At 45.6% G+C, this 24,087-nt stretch overlaps 2 protein-coding genes across 12 annotated transcripts in view; both read right to left on the bottom strand.

Annotated features, from left to right (window-relative positions):
* Positions 1-685: 685 nt before the first annotated feature.
* On the bottom strand, positions 686-24,079 carry LOC125684149 (membrane cofactor protein-like). Of its 11 annotated transcripts, XR_007373225.1 has the most exons (13): positions 23,343-24,079; positions 22,426-22,617; positions 21,770-21,866; positions 21,054-21,139; positions 20,482-20,688; positions 19,602-19,784; positions 18,463-18,651; positions 17,652-17,843; positions 17,314-17,340; positions 16,798-16,864; positions 3,572-3,738; positions 2,524-2,699; positions 686-1,791 (listed from the first exon to the last, which is right to left on the bottom strand). XR_007373225.1 is itself a non-coding variant. In XM_048926027.1 (12 exons), exons 1-11 carry the CDS (start codon positions 23,500-23,502, stop codon positions 14,941-14,943), a joined length of 1,485 nt encoding a protein of 494 aa, XP_048781984.1. In that variant the 5' UTR covers positions 23,503-24,079; the 3' UTR covers positions 3,404-3,738; positions 14,920-14,940. The 11 variants fall into 11 exon arrangements, 9 of the variants coding, with proteins under 9 accessions (XP_048781984.1, XP_048781985.1, XP_048781989.1 ...); XR_007373226.1 differs by lacking the exon at positions 2,524-2,699; XM_048926027.1 differs by lacking the exons at positions 686-1,791; positions 2,524-2,699 and adding an exon at positions 14,920-15,025 and having other exon boundaries at positions 3,404-3,738.
* CR1 (complement C3b/C4b receptor 1 (Knops blood group)) overlaps positions 23,957-24,087 on the bottom strand; it is a 53,414-nt gene continuing 53,283 nt past the window's right edge. Inside the window, 1 exon segment of the mRNA XM_048926287.1 lies at positions 23,957-24,082. Within this exon segment, the coding sequence (XP_048782244.1) occupies positions 23,957-24,082 (126 nt within the window).

The following is a 24,087-nucleotide window of genomic DNA, read 5'->3' as shown; positions in this document are numbered from 1 at the left end:
GCTGTGGTTTCAGCTGCGCTCATTTGAGATTTGTGCTGCTGACTACCAATCCTAAAAGAGTTAACCCAGCAAGCATGACTCAGAAGCAGAGAGGGAGATGCGAGGCTGCGAGATTCGGAAGGCAGCACAGAAGCACAGGTGAGGAACATAATAATCACCAAAAAAAGGTGCAGCGTCCAGGAGCGAGGCTCCCTCGGTGTGCCTGGCCCTGGCACTGCTGGCACGGGCTCCCTGGAAGGCTGCAGTTCCGCTGTTATAACACAGGGAGCAGGCTGGAGAATTTAGAGCTGCGTCACAGAGCTCAGCGAGAGAGCGAGAGAGCAAGCTCCGTCGATAGGTCTACCAGCAACAGCCCTGCTGCAGCAAGAGGGGAGAGAAGCAGCCGGAGAGGGAGAGAGGGCTCAAGAAAGAGAAGTAATACCAACACCAGGGACGGAGCTCCTGTCACCAGACGGTGTCATTTAGAGAACGTATCTGGGCTCGGTTGGCGTAGGAGGCTTCGCCCATTGACGATGCTGGAGACCCGGCGCACTTAATCCCGCGGGGAGGGAGAGTGGGCAGACACCGAAAGGGTTAACGGAAAGGAAATTTCTGGAACCTTCTATTCTGCGGCGCTACACAGCAAGCGGAGGGCTGAACGCTGCGCAGCTGGTGCACGGGCAGAGCTCCTCGGTCCGGTTCGTCTTTCCCACGTACGTACCCTTTGATCAGGATGGGGCTGGAGCTGCATCTACGTTTTGTAATGCTTTGCAGGGCGTCCCCTTCCCCCATCGTCCCTAAGTTCAGCTCCCCAAGTGCCTTCATTATTATTTCGGCTGGGTATGATTGCTCTGCTCTGCGTCAGAGCTGTTTTCTCAATGGAACGTCGGCACAGGTTGTACGAATGCCACTCTTGCCAGCATTGCTGTAATGCAGAGGAGGGCAGCAGTCGTGGGAGAGAGATGACAACTTTGCAGACTGCTGTTTTCGTGTTTTGCTCAGGCTTTTTATTCCCTGCCGTCCCCCCGAGGGCTGGCGTGGAGGCAGGGCTGGGTGCAGGGGTTAACAGCCACCCCGTGAGCTGGGATCAGGGCTTTGTCACTGCGTAGTTCAGAAAGTGGCAAACGGTGACGCAGTGATCATTGCAGGGCACGTCGGCCAGTTTTTAAAAGCATTGGGGACAGGTACACGGTGCCTTCCAGACGCTTCCACACCAGCTGAAAGGGGTTAAGGATGAGTCGAGACGGGAAGCTAGCATTTAGGGATTAAATGTCATCATTTTGGCGTTGGAAAGTTGTTTACCTTGCTCTCTCCGTGTCTCCATGTTGGCAGCCTTCCAGCTCACATGTGATAGTCTTCCCTGTACTGCTGCATCATTAACTAAGTGGCTCAGCCGGCTCCCGATTGGCCGGGGAGGGCTCTCGGCCCAAACACGCCGTCTGATTGGCGGAGGAGGCGATGGCAGGTGAAAAGCCTTCTCGGATTGGCCGAGAGCCTGGTGTCAAATCCGAATGTTGGCTGCGCTCGTCTCAAAGTGCCGGGGGCTCCCGGCCCGGTCCGGCCCTGCGGTGCGGTCTGTCTGCTGCCCCGGGTTTGGTCCCCGGGTTCGGTCCCCGCCTCCTGCCTGCCCCGCGCCGGCGCCGGGAAGGTTTCGCTTTGCTGTGCCGTTGTCACGATGACGTGTCAGAGCTGCCAAGCTCCACCACGGAAAGAGCTTGGCTTCGGGGCTTTTATTTCTTCCTTTCCTTCCTTCTTTTCCTCTTCCTTAGGCGGTGGTTAAGCACGAGCTGCACTGCGAGCTGCTCGAGGCACCTGGAAACGATGCAGAAGGAAGGGCAGAGTTAGGACGTGGGCAGGAAGGAGGACAGGACAGGGAGGGAAGGACGGACAGAGTGTGGGCAGGCAGCTGTGCCAGAGTGGCCAAGGAGATGCCGAGAGGAGAATGCTTCATTCCCTGCACCAGTTACTGTGCTGTTTTGTCACCTCTCTTCTCAAGTGCCCATCAGTGAAGATGTGCGGGGAAGTTCTGAGGACACAGCTGGCTCTGAACTCAATCCTTCTGGCTGTGGAAGTCACCCGATTAAGCACAGAGCAGTAACTTTGCTTTCTTGTACAGCAGGGCACGTTATCCCATAGCCCTTCATCACACCAAGGCTTAACCAAGTTTAAGGATGTGGCAGCATAAGCATTTAATCTATATTCGTCACTCACTGACATACCAAGCGTCAGGACTGGTTGTTTAGCAACAACCTCTGGGTTTAGATCCAGCTTGAGCACTGCACTGCTACGGTCACAGCAGTGCCTCTCCTCTGGTTGTCAGGCTGAAGGCAGGGGCTGTGCTGGCACACTGCATCTGCCCAGGTTGGGGCTGCCGGCTGATACAGGCCGCGAGCGCTGCGGTTTTATGCCCGACCATTTCTTTGCGCAGTAACCCAGAGGGGAGGACGCCATTTCCAACAGCAGTGTGGTGGCAAGAGCAGGGAGGGAAGAAGCAAACAGACAGTAGGTGCCACTCCCCAGTTTGTTCCTGTTCCCCATCTCTACCTTCCTTGCCTCCTCTCCTTTCCTGCTGGATTCCGGGGGGGGTTCAGCTCGTGCTGCAGTCATCACAGCCCCTCCTGACTCACTGAGCCCATCGCTGGCTGGAGCATCCTTGCCTCCTGCAGCGCCAGTTCCGCAGAGCAGGGGAGCAACTGGAATAGCAGCAGCAATGGTGGTCCCTACAGCAAGATGGACAGGCATAAATACACACATCTGTGGGAACAGTGCAAGGCAGCCGCGGAGGGAATTCTGTCCAGCCAGCAGCTATACTAAGAACTGATTCTTTTTTACGTGGGAGAACAGTGGGTTAAGCCTATCTGAAGGGAGAACCCTCCATTTTTTTTCCCTCATCACAGCAGGGGGATGGAGGACCCCATTACTTTGCAAAGGTAGTGTATCTTAATGGCATTTCTCAGTGCTTTGGAAGAAGGTACAACTTGCCGCCACTATAGTAAGGGTATGCATGCTCTTGAGTAGCTGTGTTCAATGTAAGGATGCATTTATTTTTGCTCCTATCTTTTTGATAGTTTGCAACTAAGTGCAGGCAGGAAAAGGAGACAGAGAGAGAGGAGTTAGTTCAATGTTAAACTTAGTCTGTAAATAGCATTAGTCAGGAATTGAGGTTACTAGCAGCAGGTGGAATCTGTGAGGCTTGCAAGAAACAAGGCTAAGAAGGGGACAGGGCGTATTTCTGTAGGAAAGTGGTATTTTGTGCATGTGAATGCTATATGTTAGCTGTACATGGCTAGCTGCTCCACAATGGTTTCCTGTGCATTGCCTCAGAAGGTCTTGCTAAAGCTGTCTATCTTTTCTCCCTCTGACACTTGGGTAAACTGACGTGTTTCTCAATATTTTGGTTTCCCTTCTTTTTAAAGCAGGGTTTATTGCACTCTCAGCCTTAGTGCGGCATTGTGACGCAGCGTTCAGCAGTGCATTGGGTCTGCTGGCAAAATACGTGCCATTTTCTTTTGAGTTCAGACCGTTCAAAGCCTGCAAAATTTGGGACAGTTAAGAATCGCAAAGGCTCATGACATAAATGTAAAAGCATTACCAGCTCATTCTTCTGTGATCCTGAAAGAAGGCTGTCTGAACGATGAGACAGCCATGATATCTTTCTGCACTTGTTTTGCCGATGGTCATGTTACATCTGTGACGCAGTCCGATTTTGCTGTTGGTTGCTGTCTCTGCTCGGTGGGGTTGAGCTGATGAGGGCACAAGCTAGAATAACGTTAGAAGCATTAATTTAACACTGATGTTTAAGTTTGCAACCATACCTGACATGGCAGGGATACTGGCACCCACTGATTTTACCACCCACAAACGGTGAAGGAATTCAGATGAACACAACAGCACCCCTAGCCATTTTGTTGCTCACAGAGTAGGCTCTGAGCCTGCAGTGCTGCTGCTGCTGTTAATTTCCATGTCATACAAATACAGCGTCGGGCTCTGTGTCAGGAGCTTTACTGATGCTGTGAGAAGCTTACAGTCTATGAGGAAATGTTTTTCTTATTTGGGAAAACTCATTAGAACGTCCAGATGCCAAGTATTCCTTCCTCACTTCTCTTACAAATCGCTTCCAGACCTATCCAGAAAATTCACTGTCGCCTTGTATTTTTTTTTTTTTATAAGGACATTTTCTTACAGTTTAATATGGGCGTAGCGGGGGGGTTAGGTTGAGATTAAAGCTGCATTAGTTAAGCATCTGTAGCACTGGTGCCAACGGAGGGAGTTGCATGCAAGAGAGGCCCGAGTCACCCATATTCTCTGTATACCTACAGAGAGGCAGATATTTGAGAGCTAGGGCTGGGACCATGCTCTTGTTATGGTGTAAGAAGGGAACACCCTGCCCTGACCCACCCAGATTGGTGCAAAGTAGGCAGCAGAAATGGCCAACATGGGAATCTCACAAAATGGTTTCAACTGCACTCTGAGATGCAAGTGCCGTTTATACTGGCACAGCTCCGAGAGGTACAATAGCTGCCCGCTGCAAGGTCATTCCTGACTCATTGTCAGGTCCTGGAACTCCCAGTCCACATTTCTTGCAACAGTTGCAGTGCTTGAGCTCTGAACCTGGTGGCGAGGCCTGAAAGTGAAGGTGAAGCTACTGCAGTAGGGGGACAGCCGAGTTTAGAAGCGTAGGTGCAAAATACGCCAGATCTCAGCAGAGCATTAAAACCCTGATCTGCAATTTGCTTCTCGAGTAAACTACAAAAACTTGCTCAAAAACTTTGTTCTGGCTCTCTCTCCCCTTCTTTCCTTCGGACTGCTGGGAGACAGGAGTGATGTATTTTGAAGGACTAGGCATCAACTTACACTCTGTTCCAAAGGGGAAAAAAAAGAGTGCATATATTTGCATTTCTGTTCCTGTAGTCATTAGGAGGCAGACTCCACAGCGGTGTCTGTCACACTGTTGCTACCTCTCGTGCTTTCAGTTTCAGGTACCTCAGCTCTAAGGCTGCTTCACCCCCTGCCAGATTTCCACCTTTTTCTGAGGCATTTCTACCTGTCCATGTCACTGGTATTTTCAGTGGGCTACTCAGGGCAACATCAATAGGCATACTTTATACCCTGCTCTAGTCTTCTCGGCTCCATAGGCAGCACTGAGTACTTAATGCCTCAAGGATCTTCAGCAAAATAACTTATTTTGTCCCCATCTTCACAGTAACAGTTTGGTTGGCTCCTTTTAAACTGCTGAGGAATGGGGGGGTCCAGCAGAGCCAGCCCAGGCCAAGCACCACCATAAGTAGATCCTTCCTGCTTGCAGTTCCACAAACCCACCTCCAGCAATCCTGCCCTGGGCCACTTCTTGCTCTGACCGTGCTTCCAGCCTGCCTTAGCCTGCAGCATTACTCTCCAGTTTCCAAAGGAAAAGAACCTGGCTGCTAATCCTGATGCCAGTGACGACTCTTCGCCTACAGGGAGGCATATGCGATAGCTTGTCTGCTAAAAACTGAGCCAACACAGTGTGATTCAGACCTTAAGCTTTCCAAGGAAGAGAGCTATTTCTGAGTTAAGCACATCTCTTCAGCTCCCCACACAAACAATCTTTATCCAGTGCAAATGGTGCACAAGACGTGTCCACCAGCACGCTGTTCTGCATTTGGTTCTGCAGCTCCGATGCAGAGCAGCAGTGGCTCTCAAGCATAGGGATGTTTCTGTGATAGAAAGGATGATGAGAATGTTGGGAACAGGCAAAAAGCAAACTGCCTGGGGGAGTTGGGTTAGAGATTTTCTCCAGCTTTTTTGCCAGGTCCTTCTATTGTGAGTGGTGTTAGAATGTGGCAGAGTACACATGTGGCTTAAGGGCAGGCTGCACTTGAGTTAAAAAATGGCAGCAGCTGTTCCCTTATGTTCACCACTTCTACAAGACATCATTTTGTCTCTTCAACGACAAAGAAAAATGGGGCTTCCCTTCTTGACATTACCTGAAGTATTTGGATCTGCAGTGCTAGAGAAACACCGTGTTCCTGAATAGACTACACGAATCACAATAATCTCCCTGTGACTTCTTTCGAGACGTGCGATAACACTGTATATTCTGAGGTGATGCTTAGGTACAGGAGTTAGGAACAGAAAATTACTCTCCTGGTTTCAGCTGCTTTAGTGGAGACTTTTTTTGATGTGGTTAGCTGTGTGATGTGCTGTTCAAACAAGCTGTGCATAGCTACATTTGATGAGTTTGAACTGTTATTCCTTTCCTACTGCTTCTCCATGACCGAGGTCATGCAACTGCAAGGCTTTTCTGCCTTGTGTGAATTTGCCTCATCGTTCTTTGAATCATCTGAAATCCTCAATAGGATTCAGCAGCTCAGTGCTTCCTGTGCCCTCCAAGCAGGCTGTGGCTTTGCAAAGGAACTCTCACAAAAGTAAAGGTGGAAGAGAACTGTATGACTGCACACAGGTCAAAACAATTTCAGATTAGCAGATGGGAAGCAGAAGATCAGAAATTGTAATGCTAATGGCTTGCACCTCTACAGTCATCACCATGCTAATGTTCCCTTCAGTTCAGAATAGCTTTAGGACAAGTAAATCAGGAGAATAGCAAATAAGTGCTAAGTGCAACACAAAGTTTTGGGATTAAAAGCAGACAAAAAACCAAGCAGGTCTTGCAAATAAATCACAGTTATATTAGTAGTATTGCACTGTGAAGAACCATCTCCTACACCTAAGGGGTTTCTTAAACATTTTTAAGCCTCTTTTATTAGATCCAAAGACAGAAAAAATAGAACCACTACATGAGGGCTGCTACAGCCCATCACATCAGCTGATGCATCCGAGCTGATTCTAGTGTTATTTAGCCCTCAAGACAAGGTTAGCTGCATCCAAACCACCAATGCAACACCTATGCTGACTGCCAGGCCAGGGCTCAGCCCTGTTCAGGAAAACTTTGGTAGGCACCAAAACCACGGTAGGACAAAGTCCAGAACTCACTCAAAGCACCAACAGAGAACCACACACAAACGTGCTCGAGTGAAACCACCCTGCAAAGAGGAAAGGCAAAGATGCAGCTCTGACCTGAACACAAACCCAATTCCAACCATCAGCAATGCTGCATATCACAGGGCATGCTCTGAATAATCTGGAAAAAGATTGTTTGCTGGCTGCACTGTATGTAAAAACTGATCAGTGACCCAAGCAGACCTGGATTTCCCATTGCTCCCATAGGCTGTGAGGGACTAGAAATCCCACAGACTGTAGTACTGTACACCACAGCATGCCATGGTGCAGTGTTCAAGCTCCTTCTTTTCTTTTTGCTGGTGCAGCACAGGCAGCATGAGTTTGTAGACTCATAGCACCTGTTTTTCACTTTATTATTTCCAGCACAATTCTTAAGCTGCAAGAGTGGAACTAAAGGAACAAACCGTTCATTCAGGAATGTGACCTGAAGTTTTTTCTTCTGGTCCTAATGAAGGATAAAGTCTCCATTATGCTCTGAGCTCACAAGGGAGGTGCATGTTTGTGCTGCCCCGAATAGCAGCAGCATCTCTAGGGCTGTCTTCTAGTCACAAGCATCAAACCCACAAAGCAGTGCAGCACCTACCTGCCTGCACCCAGTCTTGGTCAGTGCTGCAGCTGCAGAAGGCATTGCACACTAATGATTAGCCTAGACTGCAAGTTAGGGCACATTTGTCCATACCTGACCCACGCAACTCCACCGAGTAACAAAGCTGCACAACAAACAGATGCAGTTACACGCTCCCCTGAGCTGAGGAAGCTTATTTTTTTTTTTGAAAGCTTAGAAGTTCACTCATTTCGATTTCCCTTACAGGTCACCACTTGCACTGTCACACCCCTCTGTCCTGCACCTGGCCTGGTCTGACTCATCTCTTGACTGAGGGTTGCCTCTCTGCCTCAGCTCTGCATGCAGAACAGGGATATTTCCTGCAGGGGAGACCAGAAATGGATGATCCAAGAATTTAATTCTGGCATTTCAAAATGAAGAGGAAAAAAAAAAAAAAAAGCTCACTGCAGAATGCCCAGAAACTGCCCTTATATATAAGCAGTTGTGAGAAATAAGGTCTGCAGCACTGACTTGCCACATTCCTGCAGACTACATTAAAGGTCCTCAGCTAGGGAGGAGGTTCCCTTTCATGGGGCAGACAGGGATTTCTTGCCTTTTTCTGCCTTGTCTAGAGGATATAAAGCAGCATGGAGTCCTGAAAGGCTTAGAGAGGTTCCTCTGAAGGAAGCTATAGCACACTGCTGCTGCTGCTAAAATACATCAGAAAAGGAAAAAAGAATAATAACATCGTACTTTCTTTGCTATTACTTCCAAAAACTCTGGAATACTTTGACAAAGCCAACTCTAACTGATGGTATTTGCTTGTCTCTGCACGTGTCCCCATACACACACATCCAACACACCCAGCAAACGCTTGAGACAAGCACTGGTTTTGCATACATGCACGCTATGCATATCACATGGTCCTGAGCTGCTCTCTTTTTCTCCTTCCTCCTGCACGCTGCCTGCCCCAGCACGCTATTGGGTTTGGAAAGAAAAGAACACAATGTCACAGATGGATCCTTCCTGTAAGGTGTATCTGCAGCTTGGCAGCAAGGGCTGACACCTCCCAGCTGCATGCAGGGAAAGGGAGCTTGGTGAGGCCCAGGGAGATCTGCAGGAGGGACAGCATCATCTTAATCACGCCCAAAAGGAAATTTGTTTTTAATCAAACTATAAATAATGAGTGAGCCATTGGTCTTTAACTGCTGCATGCTATTTCTGGAAGTTTTGGCTGCTATGGGAGGTGCAGAGGGGAAGGGGTCAGAGGCACTCATCATCTTCCTCTGCCTCACATCTCCAGTGATGCTCTCACTTACAGCAGTGCAAACATAAGTGACATTTCCAGCAACTTTTAAAAACCTTACTATACCTTTCTTCCTTCTGTTACTTCCTTCTGTTAAGGCATGTGTTCAATATTGAAAAAAACAAAACCAAAACCAGCCACAAAGGGACCCTCACTTTGAGCCCGTGTCCACAGGATGCTGCAGTGGTCCTTGCAGCGCCACAGCCAACCTCTGGCAGCAGTACCTTGCAGCCCAGCTTCTCAGTAGTAAACCTTAATGCTGATAATATAGGATGCCTCATAAATAACTGTGCCAGCAAGATGGACACTGGGGAGGGAACCTGCTTTCCACTTTTCACTCACCCTGCTGCCCCAGTTAATGGATTTAGAAACTACAGTAAATATCCAGACTGTAATCTAGTACAGCTCCTTCCCCTTCCTCCACCCCCCCCTTTCTTGGAAGGACATGCTTCTTTCCTTGAGCTTTCCTCCGCTATCTGTGGGTGTGCATTAGAAAATGTAGATACTGAAGCAGATTCTTGGTGTGGTTACAAAACTGATGCTAAGAGATGCCAAAACCCGGGGGTATCAGTAAGTAAAACTCACAACTCCGCTTCTGCTGACCTCGATTCCACCTCAAACCAGCTTCTGTGTCAGCACAGGTTAGAGACAGCGGCTGGGGTCTGACAGTTGGCAAATTGCACGTGTGTAGTGGTTGGCAGGCCTGCAGCCAGCCATCTCTTCCCACACGTTTGCTGCAGGGTAACCACCACGGCTGCAGCACAGCACTGTTCGCACCCCTTCCATTCCCAATAGCCGTCAGCCGCTCATTTTCACGCTCTCCCACCTCCCCAGCAACTTTTGTTGAACCATTTACAGTTATATTTTCAAACGCTCCCTTTTTAGGTTTCATTCTGGCCCACAACTCAAAGTCATTTCCACGTAATTTGTTCTCATTAAAAGTTCCTTTTTGCTGACAGGATTTCAGTCTTCTCACGAAGCCCTGCCCTCTCTGCTCTATAAGAGCACCCTATTTACAAACCACGTGAGAGCTGACCCATCGTGACAGTCACATTTCCCTCCCCTGTCACCAAGGGCACCCAACTGCTGTGTGTCCACCTGTCCTGTGTTGACGCCGAGATCAGTCAGTGATGGAAAGCCACAACGCTGCCCCAGGGCAGGGGATACAGACTGACTGTCTGAACGGGATGGTAGATTGCTTCTGGATGGCACAAACTTCTTTTTTTCCAACCCCTCCTCACCTCCAAAATCAGCACCACTGAAAACAGATGTTTTTCACCACCTGCTGCTAAGAGCTTTACTACTCTACCAGGCAAGCAAAGGAAACAACAGCCCCTGCTGAGCATTGGGCTTCTACAGCACACGTCTCATTTCTCCTACAGGAGCCTCAGCTGTCCATGAGATGCTCAAAATCACATCAATAAAATAACTAACCCGACAGTCACCGTCTCGCTTTCTAATAACATCAAATAAATTAATTTTTCTCCAGGTACGGTGGAGATGAAGGACTTTCCCCTCTCAGCCTGCAGCCACATGCAAGATCTGTCTTCCTCTGGAAGCTGGTTTCACATGGTGGCTTAGATTTTCCCACTTTGTATCTAGCACCATTTGAAATCAGTGTTCTAGGAGCAAGAATTACAGCGTGGGAGAAGATCAAGCAGCTGCTAACTTCACTGACAGCCTATCCTCCTTAAACCAGCACTTTCCCCCATCATTTCTTTTTCTGCCAGCCATCCGTTCTGTAATGCCATCTGATTTCTAGACACTATACAATCACTGTATGCACCCACTGGAAGTTAGGGGCACAACAGGAAAATCTTCCTTCCAATGTATTGCTACTTAATAAACAATGGCTGCCGAGTTCGAGTTGTTCAGAGTAAAATCATCCAAAAGTTGCATGGAAACCAGCAATGTGCTTCTTACACCCTGACAGGCAAAGAGTACATTTCTCCTCCTACCCAGTCACTAAGAAGCTAGCATTTAATTTACTAACTTGGAGCAAATGTACCTTATCTGTGTGCTCTGGGATCTTCTCATTGTAGCATTACCATCCTGTAGCTTCCAAGGACTTGTTCTGCAAACACAGAAGCTCCCCCTGACAGTTTGATCTCAACAGTCAACAAACCCACACGTGCCTTCAATAATAGTGATGAAATCACTCTGATGCACACAGAATCCACTCCTTTTCCTAAAATTACTTTTTTTGGAGCTTATTGCTGCTCCCTTCCAGTAATGTTTTGCTAGACATTTATATTTCTGCATCCAAACCACAAAAATGAAGCCAAACTAAACTACTTTTGCCTGATCTCGCTGCTGTCAAACACGTTTACATACACAGAAAGGGCGATTGCTGAGGATGAAGCACTCAATAGAGCACTGAATAGTCTTCTTTAAAGAATGCATAGCTGTCATCTGCAAGAGGATCTTCTCTGAGCCAGAAAAATGTCTCTTACACAGGCTGACCGATTTCTCTTGGTGTTCAGAGTCTCAGTTTCTGTCTAGCACCATTTGAAATCGGTTATGATGTAGGGGGAAAAGCAACAATAATGGAAAACTTCATTCCCCCCAGCCCCAGAGTCCTTATAAATAAACACCAGCAGAAGCACGGCCTTGTTTCACAAACATCCTGCGTGCTCTCCTGTTCTCTGAGCCGAAGTTACACCTCTGACCGACCATCCTGCAGCACAGGAGGACACTCAGCACCATGGGACGCTTAAGGGGAAAGCGGAGCATCTGCTCTGACACCCAGCTGAGGTCCCTCACCTCGAGCAAGTCAGGACTCACGCGCAGCAGCACAGCCAGCCTCCCTCCTGCCCGCTGTATCCCATTTGTTTGCCTTAAAACTGTTATTTACTCACAGCTTCTTCTTTCAAATAAAATTGTGTGCTACTTGGGATCAGGCTCTGTCTCAGGTAGACAGATGACGTGGTTCCCTGCTGGACAACATCCAATCTCTTTGAGTCTCATTTCAGTCCCAGCTCCCTTTGCACATCACACACCCTACGCTCAGCAGTCAGCACTAATGCTGATTTTGGTAATGTGGACAACTACCAACCACTGACACACCAGCAGATGGCAACAACACGATGCTTTCATCACAGCCAGCCTCTCTGCTAGCACCACGTTCAAGTGCTCCAGTCTATAGCAGACAATAACAATCATGAATTACAAAATAAAGCACACTAGCTATATTTCTAGCCCTTCCTCTGACAGGTTGCACCTTGAGGCAGCTGACTACACATTTCTGTGCAGAAACAAGAGCACATTTGGAGCACAAACCTCACACCTGACTTTTCACGTACCCAACTCACGTTCTCCTCTAGGAAAACAGAACACAGCCGTCCGCCACACAACAAATGAAAGACAAACACTTACTGCCAAATAATATCTTTATTTGTAATGATACAAGCCACCACTCGTCTTTACATTCATAAAAATATAAAAATAAAGCCAAATTTATACAGTCATTTCACTCAAGCTTTCAGTCAATTTCAGTATATTGCGAGATATTGGAAATGCCACACACAAGCCAGCTAATGAGCAACACTCAATTCTCAGTATATTATATTTTCACAGTATTTACAAGCAATTGGCAAACTAAGCATCAGCTATTGGAGAGGCTGTGAACAGCAAGCACTTCTGCACAGCCAGAACCCCTTCTTCAGGACTGGAGACTGTTAGGAGCACTCAAAAACAACTGCTGGGAGCATCCCAACGAAACCCCAACTAATTCTGTGCTGTTGAAACAACCTGTTCCCAATAGCAGTGCCAATCCAGCCCAGTCAATGCCTCAGCCACCTGATGCCAGGTGACTTGCTCCTTCTGGGAAAACGGGTGCATAGAAGCTGCCTGCATGTTGGCAGCAAACCCACAAAGCCAAGACCCGTCCTCGCTCAGCTCAGCTAAACTCATATGAAAACATTTCATTCTGAAAAGCAACATAACTGTCTCTGAAATGGACATCAAGATTCAAAGTAAAAATCATAATAACATCACACATCCCAAGGATGGGCACACAGATTCTCAGCAGGTTTTGGTTGATTTCCTTCTGTCAACAGGCCAATAAATACAAACGCAGGAGATACCCCTGCTAGGGAAACATTCACTTCCCCAGTGCAACAAGACCACTACAGCTCCTTTGGGATTATACCAAAGGTCTTTTTTTTCCTTCCTGAAGGCATTATAAAAGCTAAAACTCTGATTCAAAGGCACATTTTAATTCATCAGATATACAGAAACAACTTTGGCAAACAAGAAAGCAGCAGATACAAGATCTAAATTGCAACTATTTCAAACAGACGCAGCCTCACATTGCACCAATCTCTTTCAGAAGAACAAAGACTTAAAACATTTCAGAACATTAGAGATGACATTTACACCACCTCAACTGCAAAAGCAATTGAGAAATTGAGTGCTAACACTGGACCATCTTCTGTAAGTGCTCCGGCCGACAGACAGCGATGTGTGCTGCAGGAAGAGCCTCTAAGTCCATGTTAGATACACAGAGGAGACAGTGAATGACCCAGAGCAAAACAGCAGACAATTCTGGTCTTTTTTTTATCCTCCTATTCCCTATTACAGTTAACCAATAGCATAAAGCACAGGGTGAGGTATGTTAGGTTTCCATAGGCGAATAAGCGCGCTCATTTTCGTTTCTGATAGGCACATCCAACTGCAAATTCCCTCCCACCCTCAGAAAGAGTCATTCATGCTTTACAGCTCGTGTATTTGGCAGTATGTGGAGTGCTGTCACTCTTCCTACAAACAGAAAAATAAGTCAAATCAGGGATTTCACATTTAAATAGCTCTTACATTTATTCTGGAAGCACATCCTCAGATGTAGCGTTGAATCATCAGGTGAAATCATGGAACTAACTCACTTGTCTGCTTCCTCCTAAGCAACCAATACACTTAGTGAGATTTTGGCTCCAGTTTCAGGCTCTGGAGTGCAAAGAACGACCCAAGGATTAGGAAAGGATTTGATCCAAGTGGACCATTTCAAGCGATGAAGAAACCATGCCAGAATATTATCAGCAGCTGAGCACAGACAGAGCAGTTACAGGATTCCTACCTCACTTGGAGGCTACACTGTGAGCAACCCATGTGTTTTATATGCACTCTGATGGTTAGTATGTATTTTATAGCCAGAAGCCAAGCATTAGTGAAAATTTGATTCTGTAACTCACTGTGGAAAGCGTGCAGTACTTAAACACAAGAGGGTAATAAATTTAGGATCACAGCCATGACCACTGAAACCCACATCCATTTTCAAACTCATGAATAGCACAGCTTTTCCTTCACAGCAACCTAACAAGCAGACCAAAGCCAACAAACATCCACACCATTACTTGAGGTCTCCGAGGAGTTTTAGATGCTGTACAAAGCCTTGGGAGCTTTATCAGAATGTTATCTCTCTTATTTCCAATCCTCCCTTTTGCTCGTGACAGGGAGAATTCCCAACTCCTCTCCCCACAAGGCCAACCAACCCAGAAAACTGATGCCAGAAAACTAATTCTCAATTAGGAGCACCTTATTTCAGAGACAAAGATGCTATTCATTAACACACACTTACGGAATCAACTTAATTCCATATATGCCTTCTCAAGCTTATCAAAAATACTCAGAAGTCACTCGTTACTTAATAACTAAATAAAACACAGGACTGTTCCTTTGAAAAGGCTTCAAGTCAGAATAAGAAACCTATCGTTTCAGTCATTACCTTTACAGAATTTGTGCCATGGGGAAAAGCAACACAGATACAAGTTTGCAAAAACATTTCTTGTGCAAATTCAAACCACTAAGAACAGTAACAACAAAATACTGACGAGGAAGAGTCAAGTCGATCTCTTCTGTCTTACATCTGTCCTGCAGCAACACGGCTCAAAGAGCCAGATTTTGGAAAGAGCTCATTGCAGAAAAGACACGTAATTTGGTTTCCTCTGAAGGGAGGAAACGAATGAATGCTTCTTACTGCTTTTTCTATAGGAAACTGAAGTTCACTGGACTCCATACTTCTAAAATTCAGGGTAAACCATAAAGAAAAGACACTTAAGCTTAATGCAAATGCCCAAATGAAGTGGGAAGGGTATACCTTTTTCAAGATTCAATTAATTCATTTGTGCAGTTCTTCCATCTCAGCTGGTGTATTTGTTTTTAAAATACATGTTTTCTTGCAACTCTCATCAACTGTATACGAGCTGAACAGCAAAAGGGGAAAAAGGTCTAATTGAATATCCTATGAAACCGACAGACTGAACATAGAAGCAGCAAAGGGCAAGACACAGCTTTTGCTGTACGCTGAAGACAAACACAGCCAAGGTACAATATGAGATACTGGAAGCAGAGTGGTTCAGAAAGGCTCAGCTGTTTCAGGAATCCAGAAAACGAGTGAGCTCTGGGCCCTAGCAGAAGGAGATTAGATTGGGCTTTCAGACAAGAATGGGATTTAACAGTCAGGCGCTCACAGCAATGAAGCTGAAGGAAAGCACAGGGCGCAGTGAGATGGCATGGGATTTCCAGGAATACTGCATTATTTTGTTCTGCTTTTTGATGCATTTCTTTTAGATCCCTTCTTCTTTTTCTACACTGAGCAGTTTCCTCACAGATGAAGGCAGGAAGTGCTGCCATAGCAGTACTAGACTGCATCAGGGTTATCCAGGCTGCAAATCATCCCAGCGCTGGACGAAAAGCAATTAATCAAAAGCACTGCATTACTCTGCAGCACAGCCCCAGCCACTAGGGACACTGAAAAGATGCCATGGTCCCCATGAGGAAGATAATTCCACTAAAACATCACTGGGTGTGAGCTAGCTTCAGGCTCGTCCCAAGTAGCACCATATGTACTTCACTACAAAACTGAACTACAGGAGTATTTCCTCTGGTTATTCTTACTGAAAGCATCCCTTTGTCTCACAAACCCCACATTTATTCAGTTTTTTTTATTAAATCTACTGAAATTTAAGTGAGCTTTGGTGAGGTGTATATTGTAACACTGCTCCACCTGACCTACCCTAAGCTTTTAGTATTTTGTCTGTTACAAAGTGCTTCTCCAAGAAAACAGTATTTTCTTCTGAGAAGGTTAAAAACAACAAGACATCACTAAGAGAAGCAATGCACAAAGCATTTAATCCTCCTGCCAATTCCCTACCATAAAAAAGCATATATAACCAGTTACTCTGAAAAGAAAGTTCAAAATGCAACGCATGCTTCATAAAGATACAAAATCCACTATTTGTGCACCCGATCTTACACAGTCTGTAATGTAAAGATAACAAACACTGCTACTGCAAATGACAGAACTGAAGTCTACCTACACATCATACGTTCTAGTAGCAATGCCTGCTATTTGTTCAAAGACCACAGGACCATTTAGGTCAATATAATTACAAGAAGGCTCAATTAAGTCCACAGTGTTTTATCCAAGCTGTTTCTAGACCAAAACACAGCATAGTCTCGTTTCCCTTCACTACTATTGCTACATTTCATGCAGAAGCAAGGAAGCTCACTTGCAAGGCTTCCAGATCACCTGAAGCACTCTGGCTTTTCAAGCCTAAGGAGACTTTCCTTAGTGACACCAGGTGCTTATTCAGGCAAAAAAAAAAAAAAAAAAAAACATAACAACTAAAATAAAGCAGGTGAAGCCAAAATAAACCTATAGTACCACTGGTTTAAGATACAAAATGGCAGGTTTTGGAGCAGATGTGAACACTGCTAAGTGTACTTTTCCTAAAGACAAGCCTAAGGACGGTGCTTCTCCATCCTTTAAAATGGCAGGAATGATAGTTAGCATCTTATTTATGTAACAGATAAGGGAACAGTCAAATATGCTGTTAGGTACTTCAGCTGCTAAGCTCACATACAGACATCACACAATTGAAAAAAGAAGAGGCAGATAAAGCTTAAGCAACTACATGTGTTAGCACTGCTTTTGCTGTCACACAGAAATTGCCAGTAAAAAAGGCTTACTTACCCTTCCTGTGAAATGAATTTCTTAAAGATCCAGAAGGCTGCCAGGAACACCAGAACTGCCACGATCACTTGAGGAAGAATTAAAAAGAAGCCTTAGAGTGATGGTAAACAGCTCATAAGAAACATTTCCTCAAAAATTAACGCTGTCTACACCCAGAATCCTACACAGCATCCTCCTCTTCCAGTGCTCAAAGATTCACACGGTTTAATTCCCAATTACATATTTGATACTCAAGACTCTTCAGCAGAGTTCAGCTCAAGAACAGACATCACCACGATGGCAATACACCACCAGCTCAGGACTATCACCGCAGCTCACAACACTCATTGCTTTTTTGGAATGAACTTATAGAGAAGTGGTGGTAGAAAGCTTGATTTGAGGAGCAGACAAGCATTTTCAAAGCAAACAGAACTGCAGACACAGTTCCTATTAGTCCCAGGTGATGACCACAATATCAATTGCACATAAAAAACAAACACCACGTCGTACATCATTCAGGAATGATATGATACTTACCACAGATGATGGCAATGATATAGGCACCTAAAAACAGAGTAGATGAGCATTATGAGGACTGCATGCTTCTTAACCAAAAGCACCATATAAGTACTCATGAGGGTGTCTCAAATGAATCAAACACTTGTCAAGGTGACCCTTGCAGCAGGTCAGCTTTGCACAGCAATTTTAAGTATGCCAATTATTAAAAGCATGTTTACCCAAATCTATCTTTCTTACACCAAAATAAAGATAGAAGTTTGCAATAAGGGACTTCTGAATATAAAAGCACATCGCCAAGAAGTAAATATTCTATGTGGATTTCTATTCTATTGGAAATGCTTGCAGTTTATACTTACTTAACTTGCAGATTGGCACTTCTGGACTCCATCTGCCTTCTCCAATATACTCAATACGAGCTGCACCATGCAATGTGTAGCCTGCATAACATTCAATTGTAACTGAATCCCCTATGGAATATACAGATTTTTTCCCTTCAATTATTCTACCATGGCTGATGACTGGAGAGGAATCAGAAGGTTCAGGACCACCTAGAAAGGAAATATTTTGGAGGTGAGGAAAAACAAAAAAAAGAACTCTGAGAACAGAGCTGATACGTGGCACAGATTAAAGAAGTTGCCATCAAGAAGTCCCTACATTCGTGTAAATATCAGAAGCTCAGTTCATCATGAAGACATTACATGCAAAGGCTTCCTGCTGCCCAGAGGCAGCAAAAATGTATGCTGATGGACATGCTGCAGATGCATGAGCAGAAACACACCTCAGCTTCACTGGGATACAGAGTTGCATCAAAGTAGTGCTGAAATCTTTCTGTTCATATTACCAGTGATCACATCATGCAAAGGAGAAAAAAAAAATGAAGCCTGTCACCTACAAAGGCAGAATGTTCAGAAAGACCTGTTGTGGGAGTGCTTCCAAAACAGCTCTCGAGTTGCGTTCATTTCTACACATAAAACTAAGACTAAAGGAGGACTCCAGCATGGCACAAAACTGCAGTTCCTCAAATCCCAACCCATGGCACTCACAGCCTATTAACGTAACCTGTGACCAGCTGGGCATGCTGACAGGCCTCTGACCTTCAGGGCTCAAGCACTACATCAGACATTTCCAACTTTTCACTTGATTTTCCTAATTATGAATTCTACTCACAGGCACAGTTTGGTTCAGAACTCCACATGTTTTGTCCTTGGCACATTACTGTGACCTCTGTACCACCATCAGGAAAAGCACAGTGAGGAATGCATCTTATCTGAACAGACTCTCCTCTTAAGTACACAGATTTTGGTGGAACCACTTCTCCATGGGAGATCTTTGGGGCACCACACGAATCTTCACTAACTAAAACATAAATTTAAAAGCAAATGCAGCAATAAGAAGTTTTAAATGTTTTATAATTCATTAGCTCTCTAAGCACACACTGCTTTTGTATAATACAACGTTATTAGTATACCTGAATTGTTAGAGCTTCTCCTCTACCTTTACCATAATTTTAAGTATAAATGCTTCCTATGGAAGATTTAAAAGCAGCATCACTCCAGGAGTGTAGCATGATGATACAGCACCTGAGATGTCTGTACTCTTTGGTTTATTGTTTTTCATACGTATCATTCTCGGGTGCCTTATAGACTCATCCATTATGAAGCACTCAAGCACATCCTTTGTAGAAGTAGCTCTCATTCTTGAGAGAATATCATTAGAACATACATACATGAAATTCTGACTGTATTCTGCAGCCACATTCCCTGCCCCTCCAGCACAGTGGGAGGAGGAAGACTGCAGAAAATGCTCTTCAATGGCCCCTGGGAATTAGGCCTAATAACAATTTGCTTGGTCAAAAACCTACAAGCATTCTGATGCCTGGAAAGCTAGAGTTGAAGAGCTAGGCATGAGCACAGATTCAGACACATCATGATTCTGAGTACACAAGAAGGACCCTACTGATCTCTTCATTATGCACTACCCTTGTACATTCTATCAAGACTCCAAAATGCACATCTATCATCCTCATTTCTTCATGATATCACTTGAACAAAGGATGCCATCACAATGCAGTAACACCACACTACGCCCGTGCCACAGCTTCTATGTCTAAAATTCAACTCATTCTCATCCAAACACTGCTAGGAGTGAAGTCACACGAACACCTGGAACAGCTGTCATGATGAGGCTCAATGTCAACTTCCTTAGCTTCTGACTTTCAACTACAGTGTGATTGCCTTAAATTATAGCTAAGATTTAACAACACTCTCAACATACAAGAAAAGTTGGATTCCTATATAAAAACTTACCTTTTTTACAAGTTGGTATTGATGGATACCAGGTGCTGTTTTCTTGACAAGTAATCACATCGTTCCCAAACAACACATAGTCTGGATCACATTCAAACATAACTGTGCTCCCATAGGTATACTGAGATGCAAACCCAGATAATTTTCTTCCATTTTCTACATCTGGGTTTTCACAGATGACCACTGAAATACATAAGAGGAAAAGCAGCTTTGAAACATTTGTTAACAGTATCTTCACAGCAGCCGCAGCACTTTTAATACTTGTAACAAAGTTTCTTAATTCCTCTGTTTGGACTGGGTTGCCCAAGAAGCCTGATCTCTCCAATGCCCCGATTGTCCATGATTTAAGCCATTGACTTGCAACAGTATACAGTCAACTAAAAGCGCGTCCCACTTCCAACCCACCTAATTCTTCCTACACAGCAGCAGAATTTCAGACAACTCAATTATTTTGGTTAGCATTCAAGTGACAAGAAGAAAGCATCCAGTTTTTCTCCCTGCAAACACAAAACACCACCACATGCTTGCTAAACTTTATGCTTATTTCTGCACTAGCATGGTGGTTGTTCACACATGCTTTTATTAGGTACTCGAGCTCAGCTCCTTCATTTTGTCCTTGCCACTTCTACCAACTGCCTGCTCCTATTTTATTTTTTAAGTATTAATATAAGTTCTAAGCCAGCCTGTATATCATACTCCAATTCTGCAATGCAGCTGATCTGAGGTGCACTGCAATTTTATCAGTTTACACCAGCAGAAGACAAAGTTCCTCCACCCCTGTAGGGAAAACCATCCATCCCCTCAGCTCCCCAGCTCCAAAAGAGGCAGATATTGAAGTCTGAGTCCTATAAGAGTTATTTATACTTGAGAAACAAACAACCTTTACATTGTGGAGGTGGTCCACTCCAAACACCATTTGAGTTCTCATCAACTGTGCAGAAAATAGAAGGTGAACCAACCAGCGAGAAGGGATCTTCTCCTTTCTGGACATCATTACAGCTATAGGTTACTGGTGTTTGATAAACATAGTTGTCTGCTTCAGTGTAGTGCCCGTTGGCTATACTTGGAGGAGGAGCACAAGGAACCTCTAGAATGAAATCATAAAAGTTAGCTAAGAGAATTTTGCTCCCAGAAGTAAAAAGCTTTGATTTTCAAGTCACTGCACTTAAAAATCCAACACAGAGCTGTAACTTGTCTTAGCTCTACCTGAGAAAGACCTGTGGTCATCTGTAACAAGAATAGGTAGACTTTAATAGCTATTAACTTACTACAACAGTAACTGACACTTTTCAGTGCCGATTCCTCAGGCACATCTCCAGTAGCTCAAGAAAAAAATTTAAGTGTTGCCCCATTTTACCATCATTTCTTTCACCAGTGAACGTACAGCACACAGCTATGTGATAAAATAAACTGTCTGAGTACCAAGCATAAATACAGCAGTACTTTACTTACTGTCACAGACAGGAAGATCTCCATTCCAGTCAACACCTTTATCTTTAATTACACAGGAAATTTGACTATTTCCATATAACCTGTACCTAGACAGATGAAAACATTCAAAGAGGTGAAACTTCATAACATTCATTTCTCCAGGAAGCAGCTAGAAATCTTGTTTACACAGTTCTGTTCTGTGACTACGTAGACACAACACACCATGCTTCTCTCATGGTGAGAATGTTATCTTCAGAGCTATTTTGTTAATAGACTCAACTCTGAGAATGAGAGAAGCAAATGAGACATCACTAAAGAAACAGAACCTCTCCCTTACAGACATGCACCTAATACCATCAAGTCACCAATGTTAAAGAAAACCTGAAGAGAAAGAAAAAAAAATCCTGTGAGGGGTTTTAATGCTTTTGAGTTGATGTGCTACACACAAACAGGCTGCTACACAATGTAATAATGAAGTGCAGTGAATATACACTTAATTCCTGTGCCACAGCGACAGTAAACAAAGAAATTGTTAAAGGTAACACAGGCAAAATTTTGCTAAACACTTTATTATATACATCTAATTTGATGCGAGTAAAACCAGGGAATCAAACCAAATTTTGCTGTCATTTGTCCTGCTGTAACTCAAGAACCTCAGTTTGGGTTTGGTTCAAATCAGGTCTAAACAGGAAAAAAAAAAAAAAAAAAAAAAAAACCACCAAAAAACCAACACTTACCCTTTTTCACAAGAAAAAGTAGCTGCTGAACCAAATGTAAGATCTGTCACATTAACAAAGCCATGTTCTAATTCTCCAGGATGAATACATCTTTTTGCTGGGGAAAGGGAACAAAAAAAAACAAAAAAACCAAGCCTATATCTTTGTAGCTACATACAAAGACACACTGCCCTTAACGTCACTAGAACTTTTCAAGCTTCATTTTAAATTACGCAGAAAATTAATCTCACTCAAAACCAACTGAAATTGTTAAACAAAGGAAAAACAAATTAAAATAAAAAAAAAAAAAAGCAAGAGGTCTGTAATGCTATAATGAGATGGTAAGAGCAGAGTGGCAAAACCTCTGGCTACAGCAAATGAGAACGAGTCCAAATCAGCAGCCATGAATACAGAAATGAAGAGCTGCTTACCTTTGGAAAGCCTCAGGCAGGCAGGGATCTCCAGCATGGCATCTCCAGGGATGCCCTCACCCCCACTACCAACCCCTAAATGAGGTTTGGGAGGAGTTGGATCCTGACTCCACCTCTTCCAGTCACTCAGATGCACTGCATGCACCTGAGCTCCCCTGGGCTGGCCCTGCCTTCCCACCAGGTGCTCAATCACTGCTTCAGGCCATAACTTAACATTTCCACTACAAGGCCACGCACACACATTACCTGTACAGAACGTCTCTATTTGTGACCACGTCAAGTTTTTGCCACACGTTCGATCAACAGGCATCCCAGGGATCCTCATATAGCCAGGGCGACAGGTGTAACTCACACTGGTTCCAACAGGAAAGCTGCTCATTGTGCTGAAGTCCTCCATGAGCTCTGCATACGGAACGTTGTCTGGAAGTGTGCAGGATTCTGCAAGAGCGTGGGGAAGAAAGGAAACAATATTCATGAGCACGAGGAGATACAAGCGGAGGCAAAGCAAGGGCAGTGCAGTCGGTTTGAAGGATGTTAATGCAAACAAATCATAGGAGAGACCTTAAAGCCCATCGGGTGCCCAACCAGACTGTGCTGCCCAGAGCCCCATGCAGCTGGGCACCTGCACAAAGTAATGAAGTTCTTAAAAGCTAGCACTGTTTTTACAGTCCTTAAGGTTTTGGGTTTCCAGTTTCCACCCTGATCACACCCAGCGCCCACTCCACACCAGTGCAGGTTCATTGCTGCTCTGCTCGGTTGCTCTTTAGCGTTCTACCTCAAAAACACACCACTTTCTAGTTCCTATTTTTTTCTGTTTGTGATTAAGTTTATGACACAATCCGCGCCGAGTACCGTTCCTCTTCACCTTACAGCAGCAAAAGCAAACAACGAACACAAAGGAGCTCCTCCCCTCGCGCAAAATAACACCACACACACCAAAAAAAAGCCCCCAAACCCGTAATATAACAGCCAACTTCCGTCCTCCCAGCGCCACAACGACCCAACCCCGCGCTGCGGCCGTTCCCTTTGTCTCCTCGATCCCCACAGGCCGCCCGCTCTCCTCCCGCCGCCGCTGCAGCTCCCCGCCCGCTCCCCGCCTCCACCGGGCACGCGAAGCCCCCTCACCTTCCCCCACCCTACAGATCACCGCTCCCGTCGCTCACCCTGCGCCCGAGCCGCGCAGAGCCCCGCCAACAACACCGCGATCCCGAGCGCGCCCGCCGCCATGCCCGCGGCTCCGCGTCCCTCTCTCGGGCGACGGCGCGCCGAGCGCTGCGCATGTGCGCTGCGCATCCCTCCGCTCTGTGAAACGGAGGCCGCCATTTTGTGCCCGGCCCCCTCGTTAGGGCGGAGCGGCCACCGGGCTGAGGGCAGCGCGTGAGAACAGCGGGTCCGAGCCGGTGGAGCGGGCTTTTTGTTAGGCAGGGCCCGCCCAGCCTCCTTCCGGCTGACGGAACGGCTTCAAAGCCCGGTCTGTGGTGCAGCCCAGACGAACAAAGGCTGATTGAAAAAAAAAAAGCAAATAAAATATCAAACGGCTGCGTGGGGGCTTTTGTGCTTTCCTCAGAAAGACGGGCTGCTCGCGTTGCGCTGTTAAAGTAATAACGCGGATCTGTCGAGGTGGGCGCAAAAAGAGACACAGAGCTGCCGTCCTGCCTTCAGGCTTTATTACAGCAGCGCTGCGGTTCTCCCTCAGCTCAGGGTTTGCAGACAGGAGCAGGTGCAGTGCGGGACGTCCTCTGATGGGCTTCTGTACAGCAGGAGCTTCATTCGGCCCTTACAGTGCTTTAATGAATGGAGCAGGAGGAGCATGAAGGTTGATTTGGGTCGAAGTGCTTTCTTGGCTCAGTCCCAACGTGGGGGAACGCCTCGAATGCCGGTTATGGGCAGCACCGGGCTCAGCCTGGG

Source organism: Lagopus muta, chromosome 24, assembly GCF_023343835.1.
Source record: "Lagopus muta isolate bLagMut1 chromosome 24, bLagMut1 primary, whole genome shotgun sequence".
Taxonomy (NCBI): domain Eukaryota; kingdom Metazoa; phylum Chordata; class Aves; order Galliformes; family Phasianidae; genus Lagopus; species Lagopus muta.
The sequence above is the reverse complement of the archived record's forward strand: the minus strand, read 5'-3'. Positions and strand labels throughout refer to the sequence as shown.

Bases quoted from the DNA above. Each gene is read 5' to 3' on its own strand.
- LOC125684149 (XM_048926027.1), bottom strand. From the start codon at position 23,502: ATGGCGGCCTCCGTTTCACAGAGCGGAGGGATGCGCAGCGCACATGCG. The intron at 20,689-21,053 runs GTAAGTAAAGTA...ATTTCATTCTAG, and splicing joins AGATCTTCCTGTCTGTGACA to AGGTTCCTTGTGCTCCTCCT. The intron at 17,844-18,462 runs GTGAGTAGAATT...TTTCCTTTCTAG, and splicing joins TTCTGAACCAAACTGTGCCT to GTGGTCCTGAACCTTCTGAT.